Here is an 18,925-nt window from a genome sequence, read left to right as displayed (position 1 = left end):
GCTCTGGGATATTTTACTAATGATGGAGTGAATAAAAAAAATGGCTTTTTTTCCCCATCAAATAACCAGCGTACATCTGCATGCCCACTGTGTTTTATTAATTATTTCTTGTGTTTAATGTTTTCTCTTCCATCTCACCGGTGGTTCTCCATTTTTTTCCGAGACATGGATGTAATTCTGTTAGTATCTGAGAAGAAGAGATGTGTTCACTCCCCTTTGTTTGTCATTCTTGGAACCCGAGGTGTTTTAGATTTTTGAAGTTTTTCAAATTTGGGAATATTGACACAGATTTCGGGCATCATGACTGTCTCTAAATTTGAAGTTTTAAAATGTTTCAGATCTTTAGGTCACAGATGCTCAACCTATAGCAAACTCTCCTTCAACCCAGACCTAATGCTTAACCTAATACACACTGTTTTCTCTTTGCCTACCTACCACAGCAACATGAGATCTCAGGATCCAGCCATGCCCGGATCTTCTGTAACTCAAGGACTCTGTCAGAGTTCTTTTTTTCCTTTTATTTACCACAAATTCTGCAGTTGAGTTTCCCACATTTGGGGAAATTGCAGGGATCAGAACATCTGGAGTGCAGTGGATAAATCTTACCCTGGGAAAACCATCTTTGTGATCATGGTATTTCCCTGACCAGATAAGTATCTGTCAGTAGTCTTTAATCCCCTCCTCTACATCTGTTGCCCTTCCAGCCTGGAGATACCCTCCTATGGTTGACACAGGTTGGTATTTATCATTTTTCTTAAGAGTAGTGTCTTAGTTAGGGTTTTACTACCATGAACAGACACCATTACCAAGGCAACTATTATAAGGGCAACACTTAGTTGGGGCTGGCTTACAGGTTCAGAGAGGTTCAGTCCATTATCATCAAGACAGGAGCATGGCAGCATCCAGGCAAGCATGGTGCAGGAGGAGCTGAGAGTTCTACATCTTCATTTGAAGTCTGCTAGCAGAATACTAGCTTCCAGGCAGCTAGGATGAGGGTCTTAAAGCCCACACCCACAGTGACACATCTACTCCAACAAGGCTATGCCCACCCCACTCCAACAAGGCCACACCTCCTAAAAGTGCCACTCCCTGGGCCAAGCATATACAAACCATCACAGGTAGCTTCCTTTTAAAACTTGGTAGCATATAGTTATTATATGATATCTGTATTATTCTTTAAGTTTTTCACAGTCTTAACTATATTTACTTGGGATGTATGTGTGCATATACAGTGGGCAAGAAGGGAAAACAAACAGTAGAGCAAAGAACAAAGTACATTACCTACTGGTTTTTCTGCCTCTTCTTATCCTTCCCCGTCTCAGCCTTCTAGGTGTTTATTTGTACTCTGACTAGAGTATTTCCTCAAACATTTTCTCTAAAATAGATATTAAATATAAGATATGATATATTTATATTATATATTAATAGATCACATTTAATATATATTTAATTATATGTAACTAAATATATTATACTATATGTAAATATAGTACATTTAATAATATTTTATACTATATTTATATCTTTAATTATATATAATTAAATTATATATAATTTATATATGTAAATATATATTATACATATATTTATATCTTTAATTATATATAATTTAAAGATATAAATGTATTATATGTGTTTATATTATATATATTAATATATATTTATATATTCCTGTACTGGGGATCATACTTGGGGGCCTCATGCATACCCTACATGTACTGTTACCTCTAAAGTATATCCCCAACCTTAGATGAGTTTGTTTCTTTGAGTATCTGTCCTTTCTCCTTTCCTTCTCTCCTTACAGATGAAAATGGTATATCTTATACGGTCTGTTGGGACTTGTCATCTTCTAGATCTTAGGCTCAATAGATGAGAATAGGATGTTGTGATCGTTTGAATTGGCCCCCACAGGCACAAAGGGAGTGGCATCATTAGGAGCCGTGGTCTTGATGGAGGAGGCGTGTCACTGTGGAGGTGGACTTTGAGGTCTTAGATATGCTCAAGTCACGCCCAGTAGGATAACCTCCTTCTGTTGCCTTTGAATCTTAGCACTGTCTCCAGCACTGTGCTGGTCTGTAGGTTCCCAAGCTTCCCGCCTTAGTGACAGTGGACTAATAAGCCTCTGAACCTGTAAGCCAGCCCCAATTAAATGTTGTCCTTTGTAAGAGTTGCTGTGAACATGGTGTCTGTTCACAGCAATAGAAACCTTAACTAAGACAGATGCTAAGGACAGTTTGCCTTCTCTTTCAGACAACTTTTCCTTTCCAACTAGATGCTGATGAAATCAGACTTCAGAGGCACCGGAAACTGTCTCTTTTTGGTACCCCTACGCTATTCCTGACTCAGAGGCAGAGGAGACTCAGCCCTTTGTTTGGGGCGTTCTTGTCCTGTTCTGTAATAGAGAAATCTACCAACTATGGGAACCTACAAGTCCTCAGCCACCACACCCTTCCTGGATAGGAAGTTTATGCCCCCCCCCCCCCAGCTTCGGAGGCTTATTCCCCATTTGGTTCCCACGGGGAAAGCATTGTATTTGTACTCTGCTAGAACACCAACCAAAACCAGGGTTCTCATATCTCCCAGCTACTGTTTTACTAGAAATACAAGCATCTTGGAATTGGGCGCATAATGGAAAATATTCACTTTATAGGGCTCCCTGGAACTCTTGTCCACAGGCTGATTTTTATGGCAGCTTCATCAGACTGCACTTTCTTTTCCACGTCTTTCTCCTTTACTAGACTGTGGACTGTAACTGTTTGGTCTTTTCTATGTCTGCCCCAGTTCCTGATTAATGACACAATGGCTCATTTATTTATGGCTAATGCCTAGGCCTTAAGCTAGGGTTGTTCCCAACTAGCTTGTATCTGAATTAATCCATTTATACTATTCTATGCTTGCATGTGGCTTGTTACTTCTCCTCAGTTTCATACCTCTGACTTCCTCCATTTCTCTGTGGTGGGACCCCTCCCTCCTCACACCTGACTCCTTCCCAGCATTCCGCTCTCTCTGCTGGATGTCTCACCTTGTATTCTCTCCTGCCTTGCTATAGGCCATTCAGCTGTTTATTGACAAGTGATATTCTTACACAGTACACAAGAGATTATCCCTACAGTGGATTGTGTAGAGAGGGAATAAATAGCTCGGTAAAAACTGTGATGTTTAAGTGAAAATGATGAATTCGGAAGGCATGGGAGAGAATGGGAGCACATAATGGGACACTGATTTCTAATGGTCTCACCCTTTATTACCAGTATTGGCTCTGTTAGAGAAAATGAAAGTTCAGATTGCCCCTTTCTGCTTTCTTTCCATCTGTCCTTCTCCTCCTTCTTATACTTCTTGTTGCTGTTCCTCCTCTTTCTCCTCTACCTCCTCTTCTTCCTTCCCTTTGTTGAAAAAGTCTTGCTATGTAGATCAGGCTGGCCTCAAACTCAGAGATATGCCTACCTTTCCCTCCTGAGTGCTAGGATTAAAGGCATGCACCTATCTGAAAATTCAGTCAGTTCATAAACTAGAGATGGGACAAGCCCTCGGCTTATACTGTAGATGTGTTCTTATATCTTAAGGTACCAAGAACAAATAAACAGGAGAGCTTTTAGTTATAACTTATTTGACAGTGTATACTTTTGACTGCTCACTTGAGTTTGAATCACCTCTCTTTTTATGCAAGTGTTAGAAATGACAAGATCTTCATCTTCACTTAGTGAGTAAGTTTGCACTTTAACTAGAGGCTCTAAAGGATTTTCAAAGATCAGGAAGTGGATCCATGGAAGAAGATGTGCTTGTTTGTTGTTTCCAGATGTCCTTCACTACTGAGAAAGAAAACAATTCGACTGTCAAGATTAGCAAATAAAAGCATATGTTCAACCAATATAATAAAGTTATTGCATTTCTCAACAGCAGTTAAGAGTGAGAATAATTAATTTAAATTGATAGATAGATGAAAATAAAGAAAATGCCCAAAGCCATGTTTCACATTATAGAAAATATATTATAGAAAATATATTTCAGTTTGGGACCAAGCTGAAAACTCATAAGGCAAAAATATAAACACGTTATTCACACAGATACTTACATTATGATTCATAACAGTAACAAAATTATAGTTATGAAGCAACAACAAAAATAATTATATGGTGGGGGGGGGTCAGCACAACATGAGGAACTATATTAGAGGGTCCCAGCATTAGGAAGGCTGAGAACCCGTGCTCCGAAGCTATCATGGAGGATATATCATACATACATTTGTAATGTATTTAACACTATCATGGAGAGCACCTTTAAAACTCTGTTTTCACAGGAACTGGTATACTTTCTCATTTTAAAAACCAACATAGCCAAGGTTATCTAGAGACTCAGAGCAGAAATTTACTATTATGCTGACAGTGTTAACCTTAGAATTATTATATACACTGACCCTTTATTTGGAAGCTTAATCTGTCTTCTTCCGATGACAATTTAAGAAAGTTATTAGTTATGTATATTGTTACAGACTGCCTTAAAGCCCACTCTCCAAGTGACACACTTGTGCCAACAAGGCCACCTATTTATTCCACCAAGGACATGTGGTTTTTATTTAAAATGGCCTCTGGCTCAAGCCAACTATCAAAGCTGTGGCGGCTCTGTCTAGCTCAGCCGCCATGTTTCTCAGCCTGAGGCCACGTGTGTGCTGCAGCTAGAACCAGCCTGCCAGAAACACCAGCCCTGCCATCCACTAGATGCCAGCATGAGTGATGGCTCTGCCAATCTTCCACACTGTCTCCATAAGGCAGGGCATTGCCCAGGCCATTCTGCCATCCATGAGGGCCCAGTAAGAGAATGAGACTCTAATTCTTATAGATTAATCAAAGGCTTTATATGTTTGATAATGATTAATAACAAGATGCTCATACAAAGAGAGTTGTATCCCAATTATCTAACCTAATGATGAGTTTACAAGTTGTTCCCCACGAGTGCTCTCCATACCTGTGTGGTTCTCCATCCTCCTACATCTCTGCCCTCTCTAGCTCCTCCTCTTCCTTTTTTCTCTTCCTATCCCAACTCCTCCTCTTCCTCTCCTTACTTCTCCTACCTTAGCTCCTCCTACAAGGACGTGTCTCCTAATAGGCCCACTACCTATGAACCTATAGGAACCATTTTTATTCAAACCACCACAGGCAGTCAGGTGGGATGGAGTCATATTTCATTAATGGTTACAACCTTTACTGCATTCCATCAAATCATTACAGAGTCAAGAGCATACAGGGTACCCAAAAAGGTGTGTAGAGAAGAAAGAAGAACTAGAAGAGACTCCAAGGAAGACAAAGATTTAGAGATACTTAAATGGTTTGCATTCACGGCCCTTCTTCATCAGAGAAATTTTACACAACCATGGACATACAGAGAAGTAAAATGTAATATACAAGTCAAGTAATCTTAAGAAGATCACTTCAGAACACATGTCACAACAAAGTAAAAGAATCTGAGTCACTATTGCAGAGCTGTAGCTTCCCTAGGGTTTCCTCTCTCTCTCTCTCTCTCTCTCTCTCTCTCTCTCTCTCTCTCCCTCTCTCTCTCTCTCTCTCTCTCCTTTTTCTCAACATGATTCCTTCCTTCCTCTTTCCTTCCCTCCCTACTTCCCTCCCTCTTTTTCTCCCTCCCTTCCTTCTTTATTTCCTTTCTCTTTTTTCACCAGGATTTTTGTCCTTCCCTCCCTCTCTCACCAACTTCTGCACTCAATAGTAAACTTTATTCAAGAGATTTGAGTAAGATACTTAGTAAATGCAATCAGTATGACTTGACAGCTGAGAGCATTTATTGCTTTTCCAGCACTCGCATCAGGCAGGTCATAGCTACCTGGAACTTCAGCTCCAGGGGCATCAATGCTTGCCAGGGTTCTCTAGAGTAAAAATAACCTTATAGACTGAATCAATCTCTCCCTCCACATATATATATAATTGTGTTATTTATATAATGTAATTATATAATATTCATTACATTATAATTTATTTACAGTACTATATTTTTATATATATAATATAAATTATATAATAATATAATAATATATTAATATTGTATATGATTGTATATGATATACTATATGTATATAATTTTATGTATATTACACATATATGCATTCACATATGTATTTATATGTATATATGTATAATTATATGTATAATATATAATTATATACCATATATATGTAATATACATACAATATGTATCTGCAATATACATCAGTTACATATAATATATAATCACATGTATGTAATATTATTACATATATTATTATGTATTATATACTTTTTATGTGAATGATGTACAGGTTGTGGTCTCTAGCTAATCCAACAATTGCTGGCTATGAATGAAAAATCCAAGAATCCAGTAGTTGCTCAGTTCACAAGGCTGAATGTCTCAGCTAGTCTTCAGTATATGCTGGAATCTTGAAGACAGACTCTAATGTCAGTGAAGGAATGGACTTGCTAGCAAGGAGAGAGCAAGAAGGCAAAAAGTAAAAGCCTCTTTCTTCCATGTCCTTATATAGGCTTCCAGTAGAGGGTGTGGTCCAGGTTAGGCCCGGATTAAAAGTGTGTCATCCTACCTCATAGATATGGGTTAGAAGTATATCTTCCCATTTTAAGCAGAAATACCTCATAGGTGTGCACTCCATTTCTGGGTTTTAGTTAAATCCAAATGTAGTCAAGTTGACAATTAAGAATAAACATCACAGGGATCCAATACTTCTGGCCTCTGTAGTCAGCTGTACTCGTGTGCACATACCTACACACAGCACACGCGCACACACACACACCATAATCCTTCTTCCCCTTCTCCTCTAATTCTTCTTGTAATAGAATCTATCCTATTACCCATCTTAAGACATTTTAACCTGAACCAGGGACGGAGCAGAGACAGGGGAGGCAGGGTTAGGGTAAGGGTAGTAGGAGTATGGATGGGCTACTTGAATGGATAGCGGGGAGACAGAGGCTGTGCCCAATGACGTCTAGGTATATTTTCGGAACAATTTACCTCTTTTCTTAAGCACGTAAGATAGTCTTTTTTGTTCTAATTGTGGAACTGTGTCATTGGGGTTATCTGAGAATGTCTTAGAAACGGAGAATATCCGATCCTACTTCTGCAGCAGAATCTGCACTTCAACACGGCCCCGTGTGAGAAGCACGGCTTTTCTAGGTTCTAAGGTCACTTTACAAAAAGTAAGAGAAGGCTGAGTCCTGTGTACTCAGTCACTAGCCCTGCAAGGGGCGGGGCCTCATAACTAGAGCTGCGGAGTCCAACCATCTAGTCGCTTCTGTCAGTCGTCTCCAATATACATTTGGTTACCTGTCCTCATTATCTTGGAGAATCCCCTTCTATGGCTCCAGAAACTAGGCCTTCCTAGCCTGGGGCCGGGAACGCTCTTGCCCGGGAAAGCTCTGGCCGGCGAAGACTACTGATCAAAGAGTCACAGGTACAGTTGTCAGCAGACGCCCGGGCTCCTCCCACGCTCCTGGAGCTCCGCCCCATTCCGCCTCCGGAGGGCGGAGGGAAGCCAAGCCCCACCCTTCCGAGCCGCCCGGAAGTGACGTCATGCAGGAGCGGGCAGGCCTTTCGGTGCTTTTCCCCCTACCGTGTTCTTCCTCCCTAGTCCCTTGCCTCCCTTCCCCCTTTACTCCTCGGTCCCCGGGTTCTGCGGCCTCGGGGATGGCGGAGGAGATGGAGTAAGCGTTCGGTGGCGGCCAGAAGCGCGGCCTGAGCAGTCACAGCCCGGAGGCATTGAGGGAGCCGGCGGGGGACGGGCCCCAGCACCGCCCCTCCAGGTAGCCGGCTGCGAGGTGAGTGACTTGTCGCGGGCACCGGGCGACCTGGGTCTGCGGCCAGCTTGCGGGCTACGGGCCTCCCCGGGCCTCGCGGCTGGTGACTGTTACCCAGTGACGGGCCGGGTCGGACGGGCCGGCGGTGGGTGGCCCGGGAGGCCGGACCCAGGTAGTGATAAGCGGGAGGGAGCGGATCTAAGAGGCTGGTGACTCCAGGCGAGGCCTTCAGGCGACGGGAGACTCGCTGCCTGGGTCGTTCTGCTGCTGGGAGTGTCCTCAGAGCCGGCGCAGGAACTCGGGTCTCTGCCGTGGAGCTCTCGGTATCCTTTTGGGAAATTGGACAGTGCTCCAGAATTGCTGAGACAGCCCCCCTTGTTTCTGAGACTCGGTTCCCGTAGATGGGGTCACCAGCTAAGGCCCTGCGCTTCGGACGCCCTTCTCTGACGGTAGCTGTCTTGCTGGACTGGACGGTTATTGTGTGTGAGGTGGGTGGGGCAGATAAGGTCTGAGAGAATGAAATCCCCATCGGGGGCTCCAGTGCGCTTGTTTGTTTAAGCTGTAGAGAAAGGTTTAGACAGATAAAGCTTGCAGAAACTTCTTGGGATACGCCTGGACACATATTACCTGTGATCAGTGATTAAGGACACCAGTGTTTCCCTCTCTTAACAGGATCGATGAAACTCCAGACCAGCGACTTAAAGTGATTTGATTGTAAATTATCGGCTAGAGATTTTTTTTTTTTTTTGCACATCAAAACCAGGGATTGTTTGTGTGTTGACACTTTAAAAAGCTGTATTTAAGTTTTCTGAGTCGTGTGCCTCTGCTCAGAGAAAGCAATTTAACAAAGATGCTTTAAGTCAGTCAGCCATTATAAAACCCAAGCATGTCTGGTGTTTGCTTGAAAGATTCCTTTTCGACTTTGAAGGTTTTTCCCCCTCCTTAATAAAGATTGGAGGAGAAGGGGATTGTGGTTATGTAAAGGGGAGGAACCTAATTGAAGATAGGGAGCTTTATTCTGTTCAGATATACCCACATGTGAAGGTTTTTCATCTTGTAAGAGTTGATTACATATGTAATACATGTGTGTTGTAATTCCATACAATAGGACATTGCTATTCAAATTCATTCTATATTGGAATTATATCATGTTGATGTAGTTGAAATTTGTGATTGATCCTCTCAAGAAAAAATTAGGGTTCTCGTACTGTGTTTTGATCCTATTTTATAGTTGAAATTTGTTAAGTTCCTATTATGCCTCATTCGCCATCTCTTATGAGGTCCTGTTGACTTTGCCTTTTAAACAGTTCTTGACTCTTTATTCTCTTCATCTTCAGCATCACCTTCTTGTTCCAGCCACATTGGCCTCTTGAATCTAGAGTGCTTAATTCTGTAGTTTCTATGCCAGAATCGACGTTTTCAAAATACAGAGCTGATCACAATCGCCTCTTCTCATTTTGGAGTAACTGAAATTCTTTTTTTGTTGTTGTTGTATTTTTGTTTGCTTTGTTTTGCCTTTTTAAGACAAGGTTTCTTTGTGTGGCCTTGGCTGTCCTGGAACTCCCTTTGGTGACCAGGCTGGCCTTGAACTTACGAAGGCCTCTGCCTCCTGGTCAATGCTCAGCCTAATTGAAACTCTTAATGTCTCTGTAAGGCCCCGCACAACTGTCCCCTCTGTATGATCGTCTAGCTTCATCTCTACAGTGCCTTTGGCATTCTTTTCCTTCCCTGTCGCTATGTTGTCTGTCTTTCTGTTCCTCCTCCGGGCACATGGCTATTGGTTATACTTCCTGGAAGTATCCACAAGAACCCGGAAATGTTGTTCTTCTCATATGCTCTGGTTAATGCCTGTTTATCATTCAGTTCACTTCAAGTAGTCTTTGATCAGTATAGATTCTCCTCATTAAGTGTTGTCAGGACACCACTGCAGCTCCCTCCCATAGTTGTGTTCCTCACCTCCTGATACTGTGTTTGTTAACTGGGTGAATTCACTGAGCGCTTACTAACTGCACCAGAAATATACTAAGTATTCTGGATGTATCATCATCTTTAATTCCTACAACAGTCAGTAGGAAGTATTGGTGACTTTCCCTCCCTTTTCATAGATGAGAAATTATGTTAGGTAGATGAGTGTGTTAGTGGGGTTCTCTAAAATAGGATCAGTATATATTAGAAGAGGATTATTAGGTTGGCTTCCACAATAGAGGTGAGACAATCTAGTACTGGCCATCTGCATGCTGGAGTGGCTAACCTGGTTATTGCTCAGTCCCAGAGGCTGCATGCCTGGGGCCTAGTCTGGTGTGGAAGGCTTGGAGTATACGCGGAGGACTGCTTGTCTTCAGTTTACATTGGAAGGCTGAAGAAACTGGGTTCTGCTTTCAGCAGGGATGGTGTGGTGCTTTGAATAGGTTTGTCCCTCATGGACTCATGTGTTTGAATGCTTGGCCCACAGAGAGTGACATTGTTGGAAGGTGTGTCCTTGTTAGAATAGCCATGGCCTTGTTGGAGGAAATGTGTCACTATGTAGGTGGGCTTTGAGGGCTCCTAGTGCTCAAGTTCTGCCCAGTCCAGAAGAGTCATTCTCCTTCTGACTGCCTTTGGATCAAGATGGAGAACTCTCAGCTCCTTCTGGATTACCATGTCTGCCTGCATATTGCCATGCTTCCTGCCATGATGATAATGGACTGAACCTCTGAAACTGTAAGCCAGCTCCAATTAAATGTTTGCCTTTATGAGTTACCTTGGCCATAGTCTCTAGCTATAATACCCAAACTAAGACAGATGGCAACTACAGTGGCAGCAACAAGATAGATTCAGTCGCCTGCAAGGAATGAAAGCAGGCAGGTGAAAGACCCCACTGCTTTACCTTTAGATCTCTGTATATCATGGGCTGCCAACTCTACAGGACAGTCTTCATTCCCTCAGTTAACTCTCTCAAGAAATAACCTCGAGGAGCCACCCAGAGGCATGTCCCTTAGTTGATCCCAGATCAGTGGCATTGACAAGCAGTAGTAACCATTATACAGTAAGTGTTGGAATGGCATTGGACTGCAGTGTCGTTGGTATTGGATGTTATATACAAGATTCTCAATTCTCGTACACTGCTGTGCATCAGTCTCCCAGAGTTTGATCAAGATCCAGATTCTGATTCCTTAGAGGTGAGACAGCGCATAGGTCTGCGGATTACCCTAGTAATTAGGTGTTTGCCAGTTTGAAACTTTTGTCTTGTAGAATTCTTAAGCATTTCATGAGTTCATTTTCACACATTGTGCTATGTCATTTCCCATTCCTTCCTTTCCCTCTCTTCCCTTCCCTTCTTCTTCCCTCCCTACTCCTTCCTTCCCTCCCTTCCTTTCACCTTTACATTTTTCCCTTCCCTTCCTTTCCTTTCCTTTCCTTTCCTTTCCTTTCCTTTCCTTTCCTTTTTCCGTTTTTGCATAACTTTTTCTAAAAGTACATTTATTTGGTGTGTGTGCTTATGTGCGTATATGTGCTGTGGTGTACATGTTAAGGTCAGAGAATTGCTACGGTAGGTTGTCTCCTTCCACTCTGTGGGTCCTGGGGATGAAACTCTGGCATCAAGCTTGGCAGTAAGTATCTTTACTTGCTTTGCTGTCTCAGCAGCCCTAGGTTTTAGATAGACTCTATGGAGACCAGGTTGGCCCTGAACTCCTGATCTTTTTGTCACTGGGCATGATAGGTTTCTTTTTTTATCTCTTTCTCTTTCCTCTTTCCTTCCCTTCTTTGGCCTGCCCCTCCTCCTCTCCCTTTCTTTTTTCTTCTGGTACTGTGTAAATATAAGTATTTTAGCTATCAAATGGAATTTAGGTAACAGTTTCAATGTAATACATTTAACAAAAGTGCAATTTTAATTTTCTTGGGTGATAAAGGACTCTAGTTATTTGAAATTTAAGAGTTATTCTAGCATAAATGTAATTTCATTTCATTTCAGTGTTGTACCTTCTAGGTACGATGTATTTTGTTGTACCTAGTGTTCACGATCAAATAATTATTTGCTCCTTCAGCTCCTGTCATTAGTATCAGGTGTTGTAACATGCGCCCCACTTCTGCAGGTGTATGTACAATCTAGTATTACAGCTGATTCACCTGCTGCTTCCATTGAAAACCAGGTGACTGCCGAACTGGATGGTAGAGTGAAGCAGTCTTCACTCTGAGGCTGAGTTACTTTCATTCATACTTACAGAGCTTTAAGGAGAAAGATGGTTTGAGTTTCAGGTGTCTTCTGAGTGAGGAGAAACACCTTGTATATGATCAGATATTTCTTTTATTTATAATTTTGTCTTTTAGAAAAAAAATGGCTCATTTCTCTATTTATCAACTAAAAATTGAAAAAATATTATTTTTTAAAAAGATGCAACCTACCTGGGTTTTGTACATGTCAAATTTCTACCAGGGTAGTGTTGGCCACCTTTAATCCCAGCACTGTGGAAGCAGAGCTAGGTGGGTCTCTGAGTTTGAGGCCAGCCTGGACTACATGGTGAGCGTTTTAAGCACACAACCCAAAACCAACCAATGGAATGTAATTTGAGGTTTTAGGTTGTAGCCTACTGTCCTACTTCTGTGTTAGTGTCATGTTTGTTGCAGGCATTCTGTCCTTGGCTGCTTATTACAGTTAGATGTGCTTCTCCTGAGTTTCCTTGGGTGACCCTTCCCAAGTCCAAAGTCTACAGCACTGACTCATGGTGCTCTGAAGTTTTACCTTCAGTGTAGAACCTTCTCTGAAGTTTGGGCCTCTATATCAAAAACTCTGTATTTCCTTATATTGTCATTTATACAACTCAGATAATACGTATCCAAAATTGAGTTTTTCCTCGCCTAAAAAGAGTTGTTACCCACATGTCCCGGCTTGGTAAATGGTTTCTTCTGCACTTTGATTTTGAACTTGGAGATGAAGGTGATGAGTGGGATTCCTAGTTTTGTGTCATCCCTTTGTGAAGTCTCCAAGTTCTCATCACTCTGAGAACTTGCTATCTTTCTTGAATGTTCTCCTTCCTCACTGCTGTTTCCTTAATTCAACAACTTGAAATGTGAAGTGTAACAAAATTGCATAACAGTTATTTCATAATTATAAAACACATTTCTGTGTAGCTGGCCATTTTGCCTCCTTTCCTTGTCTTGTTTTTCCACACTGTACATGCTGAAGTCCTCCGAGGTCTCTCATGCTCCCAGCTCCACCCCGGAGGATCTTGCACTCTGCTCAGTGGATTGATTAGTCAGCTACTTAATGCCAGGAAGCCTTCTGTGACTTCTAGCCTGGTTTGTTCATGCTCAGGGCTCTGGGTAATCTGGATTTTCTGGTGTCTTTTTGCCATATTTTTTCTTCTCTCCACTTTTGTCTGAATGTTTTACTCCCATATCCTTTCCGTTCTCTAGCCCTTTGCCACTGACCTTAAAGACAAACAACTTTAACATTATTCTTTGGGGCTTGTAACACTGTGTATCAAGTATATAAAATTTATCACTTGTCTGAAGAATATATCCTTTATAGTTTATTTTCCTTTATTCCTCTCCCCTCATTTTCTTATCAAGGTATCAGGTATACATAGGGGGTTTTCAGTAATAACTAACTGGTAGTTTCCATGTCGCCTGCCTGCAGTGTTCATTCTGTGTGGGTTTGAACATCAGTTCTGAAACTCTTTTGTGTTCACCATGAATGTTTTTACCATTTTCAATGCACATCATCATCATCATCTTTCTGAATCATGGCACACAATGGTCCTTTAACACTCTGTCTCTTTTTTTGTTCCCACCTGAAAGCATTTTTGAGCTCATCTTTTTTATGTTTTGTTTTTAGATTTATTTTTATTTTATGTATATGACTATTTTGCCTGTATAAATGTATATGTATCACGTGTGTGCCTGGTATCCATGAAGGAGAGACAAGAGTGTTAGATCCCTGATATTATAGATGGTTATGAACTACCATGTGGGTACTAGGAACCAAAATTGGGTTCTTTGCAAGAGCAACAAGTACTCTTTTGTTGTTGTTGTTTTGTTTTTTTGAGACAGGGTTTCTCGGTGTAGCTCCTGGCTTTCCTGGAATTTACTTTGTAGACCAGGCTGGCCCACAGCCTGCCTCTGCCTCCCAAGTGCTGGGATTAAAGGCCGTGTCACCACTGCCCTGCTGTAAAGTGCTCTCACCCCTCTCTCCAGTCCTTTTGAGCTCGTGTTAATGTTCTGTAACATGGTACATTCAAGTCTCTGATTGTTGCTGGAATTTGGGCAGTCGGGGTTTGCTGTAGGACTGATCACTTGAGGACAGAAGCATTCCCATTTACTTCGTCTGCATCCTACTGTGTACCGAGGGGCAGAGAGCGCAGTGTGGAGCTGGTCTGCATCCTACTGTGTACCGAGGGGCAGAGCATGCAGTGTGGAGCTGGTCTGCATCCTACTGTGTACTGAGGGGCAGAGAGCGCAGTGTGGAGCTGGTCTGGCAGAGTTAGAAGAGTGGATAAGTTGGTTTTGAACAGGATTTTGTATCCTCTTACCTTATCAAAACCAGCAGCAGATGTTCACAGAGAGGAGCTTGGCACAGCAAATAAGTGTTTTTATAATGCCAATAGCAACATTTCTAACTGCTTACAAAATGCCACATTACATTAAAAAGGGAAAGGGAATCCATTTCCACTTTACAGTTCAGATCTTTAGTAGCAGAAAGTAGGCTACATTTGTGTAACTATAACTAACAGAGTAAGTAGAACACAGGCAAGTGCTGCTTTAGTCCAGGGGTCTTCAAATACTTTGCGGATGTACCAGTAAATACATTTTGTGTGTTTTTAGGTTGATGGCATCTGAACATTCTAAGAACTGAAGTAGTTGCAAAGGCCTGATTTCTAGGTTGCTATATAGTGTGGCTGTGCATTATTTCATGCAAGCCATGAAGTTCATGTAAATATCACAGAGATTTGTAGGGCCTACACTTTCTGTTGTTGTCTGGTACCATGGCCTTGGACATAGATACGTTTACACCACTAAGCTTAATGCCAAGCCACAAGTTAAACAGTTAGTGTGGTGTTTCTCTTTATTTGGTCTTTTACTGAAATAGAACCCCTCCTCTCTGTGCCACAAGCATTTTACATATTTTGTCTTTGGGCTATATCTGTAATCCTTTTACCTTTTTACTTGAGATAGGGTCTCACTAAGTTTCCCAGTCTAGCCTTGAACTTGTGATCCTCTCACTCAGCTTGCTAGGTGGCTGTGATTACCAGCTTGTGCCACAAGGCCAGGCTTAAGAACTCTTGATGCCTCCAGCAAAATGGTGTTTTTTTTTTTTTTCTTAATAGTGTCAGTTTTTGCTGTATTTATTTCAAAACTGTCTTGTTGCATATATAGACATTTGATGATGAATTGATACTTTTGTCATTACAAAGTGTTTATTTGTTTTAAAGCCTGCTGTGCCTGTATCAGTATATTTTATGCCATTTTGTTAGATTTTTCACATCCCTTTGTGTTTTTAGTGTATTCTCCTATAAGCTGCTTATAGCATTTTCTCTTTTGAGACAGGATTTCTATGTAGTCTTGCCTGTTCTAAAACTCTCTCTATAGACCAGGCTGGCTTGAACTCACAGAGATCTGCCTGTCTCTGCCTCCTGAGTGCTGGGATTAATGGTGTCACTGTCACCTGGCTTTCTGATTTCTTTTTCTTTTATTTTCTTCTTCTTCTTCTTCTTCTTCTTCTTCTTCTTCTTCTTCTTCTTCTTTTTTTTTTTTTTTTTTTTTAGTTTTTCGAGACAGGGTTTCTCTGTATAGCCCGGGCTGTCTTGGAACTCACTCTGTAGACCAGGCTGGCCTTGAACTCAGAAATCTGCCTGCCTCTGCCTCCCAAGTGCTGGGACTAAAGGCATGCACCACCACTGCCCGGAGGCTTTCTGATTTCTTTATCTGACTTTAGAAACTTCTACATTGAAATGTCTTGGCCTATGTAGTCTCTGAAAAAATTTCCTGTGACTGTATGTTAGGGATGCTTTAGCTTGAAGAAAACTTCCTTTGGACAACAGAAATTATTATTAAATGAGAAAAGGTAAACAATTGTTAATTAAGAAAAAGTTACTGATGATTCTGTTTAATAAACAATTATTAATAGATGATCATAAACACCTAATTATCAAACCCTCAAAAAACGTTAAGTATGTTTTATGACCTTGTGTTTAGCCATTTGAGTGTGGCTTGCAAGAAAGAGAGAGAAAGGGAGGCATGAGGGTGAGAAAGTGCAAGAGCAAGAAGGCAAGCGAGGCAAGCCAGCAGTCAGAGGACAGCCGCAGGTGCTGGTTCTTGCCTTCACTTCTTGGAGAGAGCCTATCTTTTGTTCACTGCCTGATGTGTTAGCTGGCCCAGGGCTGGGAATCCTCCTGTGTCTGCCTCTTCTGGTAGGGGGTACTGGAATTCTGGATGCTTGCTCTCCTGGGTCTGACCTTTTAGGTGGGTTCTTGTGTTGTCAGGCTTCTGTAGCACATGCTTTACCACTGAGCCATCTCCAAAATGTCCTGGGTTATTTTTTTTTCCTGTCCCTTTGTTATCATGGCTTTGCTGTTCCTGCTCCTCTTCATTGTTCTCTTCCCTTCTTCCTCTTCTGAGACAGGCCACACTGGCTTCCACTTAATTTTAGTCTAGAATGCACTCTTCACAATAAAAACAAAACAAAAAGCTTAAAGGACCCAATGTCTTACTCAGCAATAAACCTATATTATATATACGTATACATGTATGTATATATAGTGTGTATAGTGTGTGTGTGTATGTGTGTGTGTATAGTGTATATATAAATATAAAATATACGAACCCTAAGAAGATCTGCAAACATTTTCTAAAAGTACTGGGTTGGTCCAGTGGTGTATACCCATAGCCTCAGTTATTCATGACATCGAGTCAGGAGGATCCCTTCAGTCCTCCAGTTCAAACCAACCTAGGCAACAACATCTGTGCCTCACATCTATAATACAAGCTCTTAGCCCGCTGAGGTAGTAGAGCTCTGATGACAAAAGTCAACAACTTTATAGGTGTTGTGTTGCTTTTTTGGAGGGGATACATTTTTGGAACTTACTATGAATATGTGCCTAAGACGAGTAAAAACTGATCAGTTTTTCCATACCCTTTTGTGTTTATAGGTGACTTGAACTACCAAGTGCTGCAGCCATGGAGTCCATGCTTAATAAACTGAAGAGTACGGTTACAAAAGTAACGGCTGATGTCACCAGTGCTGTTATGGGAAATCCTGTCACTAGAGAGTTTGATGTTGGTCGACACATTGCCAGTGGTGGCAATGGGTTGGCATGGAAGATTTTTAATGGCACAAAGAAGTCAACAAAACAGGTAAGTTATAAATGTAATTTGAAAGAGTACACATATGAAATAGCACAGAGTGAATTCATTTTCCTATTAAGAAATTTCAAAAGGTCTTGAATGGATTTCCCCTGAAGCACAGTTTGTTCAGGCTGTCCTCTTATTCCGACTTATGTGTAGGTGGCCTTGCCCTTGAACTGGAACATATGAGGATTATAAGAATGAGTGCCAATGTTTTGAATAAATTGTTTGTGTGTGTGGTTTTGGCATGCTTGTGTGTGTGTGTGTGTGTGTGTGTGTGTGTGTGTGTGTGTGTGTGTGAAGGCTGGAGGTCAACACTGGGATGCCTTTTTCAACCATTTTCCATGTTATCCTTTGAGACAGAGTTTCTCACGGAACCTGGTACTCCATGATTGTCTAAGCTTGCTAGCCAGTGAACTAGAACAACTTTGCTATTGTTTAGGCATATAACTTTGGGAGTCCACTGTCATGTACTTGATAACTAACACATTGTCCCACAGTGATTATGAGTACGATGAAAATCGATACCAAACATACAGAATTAAGCATTTTTATTAAGGATATGGAAAGAAACTGTTGTCTTTATGCCTAACTGGAGAGTTTTGGGAGCAGGTGTTAATATTCATCAGTGGTGAATGTGTTAAGATACCATGATAAGGTTGGCGCTTATATTGCTGTTTATAGAACAGGAGAGTAAGGCACAAATGGTTAGAGCCACAGCCCTGAGCTCAACTGTTAGCTAAGTGACCTGACTTCTCCCAGGAGGCTTTATTCTATTCCATTCTGTCCTTAAATGTATTGCTTTGGAGTTAGAACGTATCTGGATAAACCAGTGTTCTTGGTGGACATAGTTTTTGTTTGCTTTTGTTCTTAACTTTTTTTCATAAAGTATATTTTGATTGTATTTTCCTCCTCTCCTAACTCCTTCCAGATCCTCTCTACCCACCCAACTTATGTTCTCTGTCTTAAGAAAAAACCAAACAATCCACAAAACACAAAAATCACAAAAACAAAATGAGCAAAAGACCAATAAAACAACAAATACCAAAGCAGTTGCACTGTATGGTATCTGCACTCAGCAGTTCTTTCCTGTTGAGTGTTCAAAAGACAGTGCGATAGAAACTCACTATCTGGCATCGTTGGTTTCTTGGCTTTGTGCATGTTAAACCTGGTATTTCTAATGATACAGTTTTTTTTTTTTTAAAAAAATGCCAAAACAGAAATACAGTTTTGAATTATTTTCCTTTGGTGCCTACAACCCTACAGTCTTCAACTCATGGTACTTGTACTCAGCCTTCCTAGTGCTGAGATTCTTAGTGTGTGCAGTGATATGGGCTTGGCAGGTCTTCTTTCCCTAAGAACCGCTAGGAGTGCTCCTGGTTGTACATGACACGTTATTATGGAATCCTCGCTGGTCTCTGGGTTCTGCACCAGCTTGTTCAGTGGCTGGATCCATGCAGACTTGCATCAGCTGTTAGTTTCTCTACGTCCCTGCCAACCTTGTCACGGTTACTCTTGTTAGGGTCCTATATTTGGGGACGGGATCTGTATAAGTTTTGAAATTGCAGTGAGTCAGGTCCTTCTCACCTCCTAAGCTTGTAGAGTACTGTGTAATTACAGGTAGAGGCTTTCTCTAATTGATTCTCTACATAGTCCTGTAACTGAGTCTTTCTCTAGAGTTTCAAGTTCAGGTTTAAAAGATTAGCTGAACATAGGTATTCTTTTAAAAAATATTATGTACTCTTAAAAATATTTGAGACGTTTTCTGAAACAATTCTTTTTTTTCTTTCTTTTTTTTTTTTTTTTTTTTTTTT

At 41.2% G+C, this 18,925-nt stretch overlaps 1 protein-coding gene, 1 long non-coding RNA gene, 1 other non-coding gene and 1 pseudogene across 3 annotated transcripts in view; 2 read left to right on the top strand and 2 right to left on the bottom strand.

Moving 5' to 3' along the window:
* Positions 1-519: 519 nt before the first annotated feature.
* On the bottom strand, positions 520-657 carry LOC114634534 (annotated as a pseudogene).
* Positions 658-1,295: 638 nt separating this feature from the next.
* On the bottom strand, positions 1,296-7,415 carry LOC114634419. The gene is made up of 3 exons (XR_003713326.1): positions 7,321-7,415; positions 3,636-3,809; positions 1,296-1,375 (listed from the first exon to the last, which is right to left on the bottom strand). It is a non-coding gene; the product is annotated as an uncharacterized LOC114634419 (long non-coding RNA).
* Positions 7,416-7,603: 188 nt separating this feature from the next.
* Scyl2 (SCY1 like pseudokinase 2) overlaps positions 7,604-18,925 on the top strand; it is a 48,996-nt gene continuing 37,674 nt past the window's right edge. Inside the window, 2 exon segments of the mRNA XM_028783033.1 lie at positions 7,604-7,811; positions 16,916-17,120. Coding sequence (XP_028638866.1) covers positions 16,944-17,120 — 177 coding nt within the window. The 5' untranslated portion in view covers positions 7,604-7,811; positions 16,916-16,943.
* LOC114634526 lies at positions 18,166-18,302 on the top strand. The gene has a single exon (XR_003713342.1). It is a non-coding gene; the product is annotated as a small nucleolar RNA SNORA8 (small nucleolar RNA).

The sequence above is a fragment of the Grammomys surdaster genome, unplaced genomic scaffold, assembly GCF_004785775.1.
Source record: "Grammomys surdaster isolate TR1022 unplaced genomic scaffold, NIH_TR_1.0 958, whole genome shotgun sequence".
Lineage (NCBI taxonomy): Eukaryota > Metazoa > Chordata > Mammalia > Rodentia > Muridae > Grammomys > Grammomys surdaster.
The sequence above is the reverse complement of the archived record's forward strand: the minus strand, read 5'-3'. Positions and strand labels throughout refer to the sequence as shown.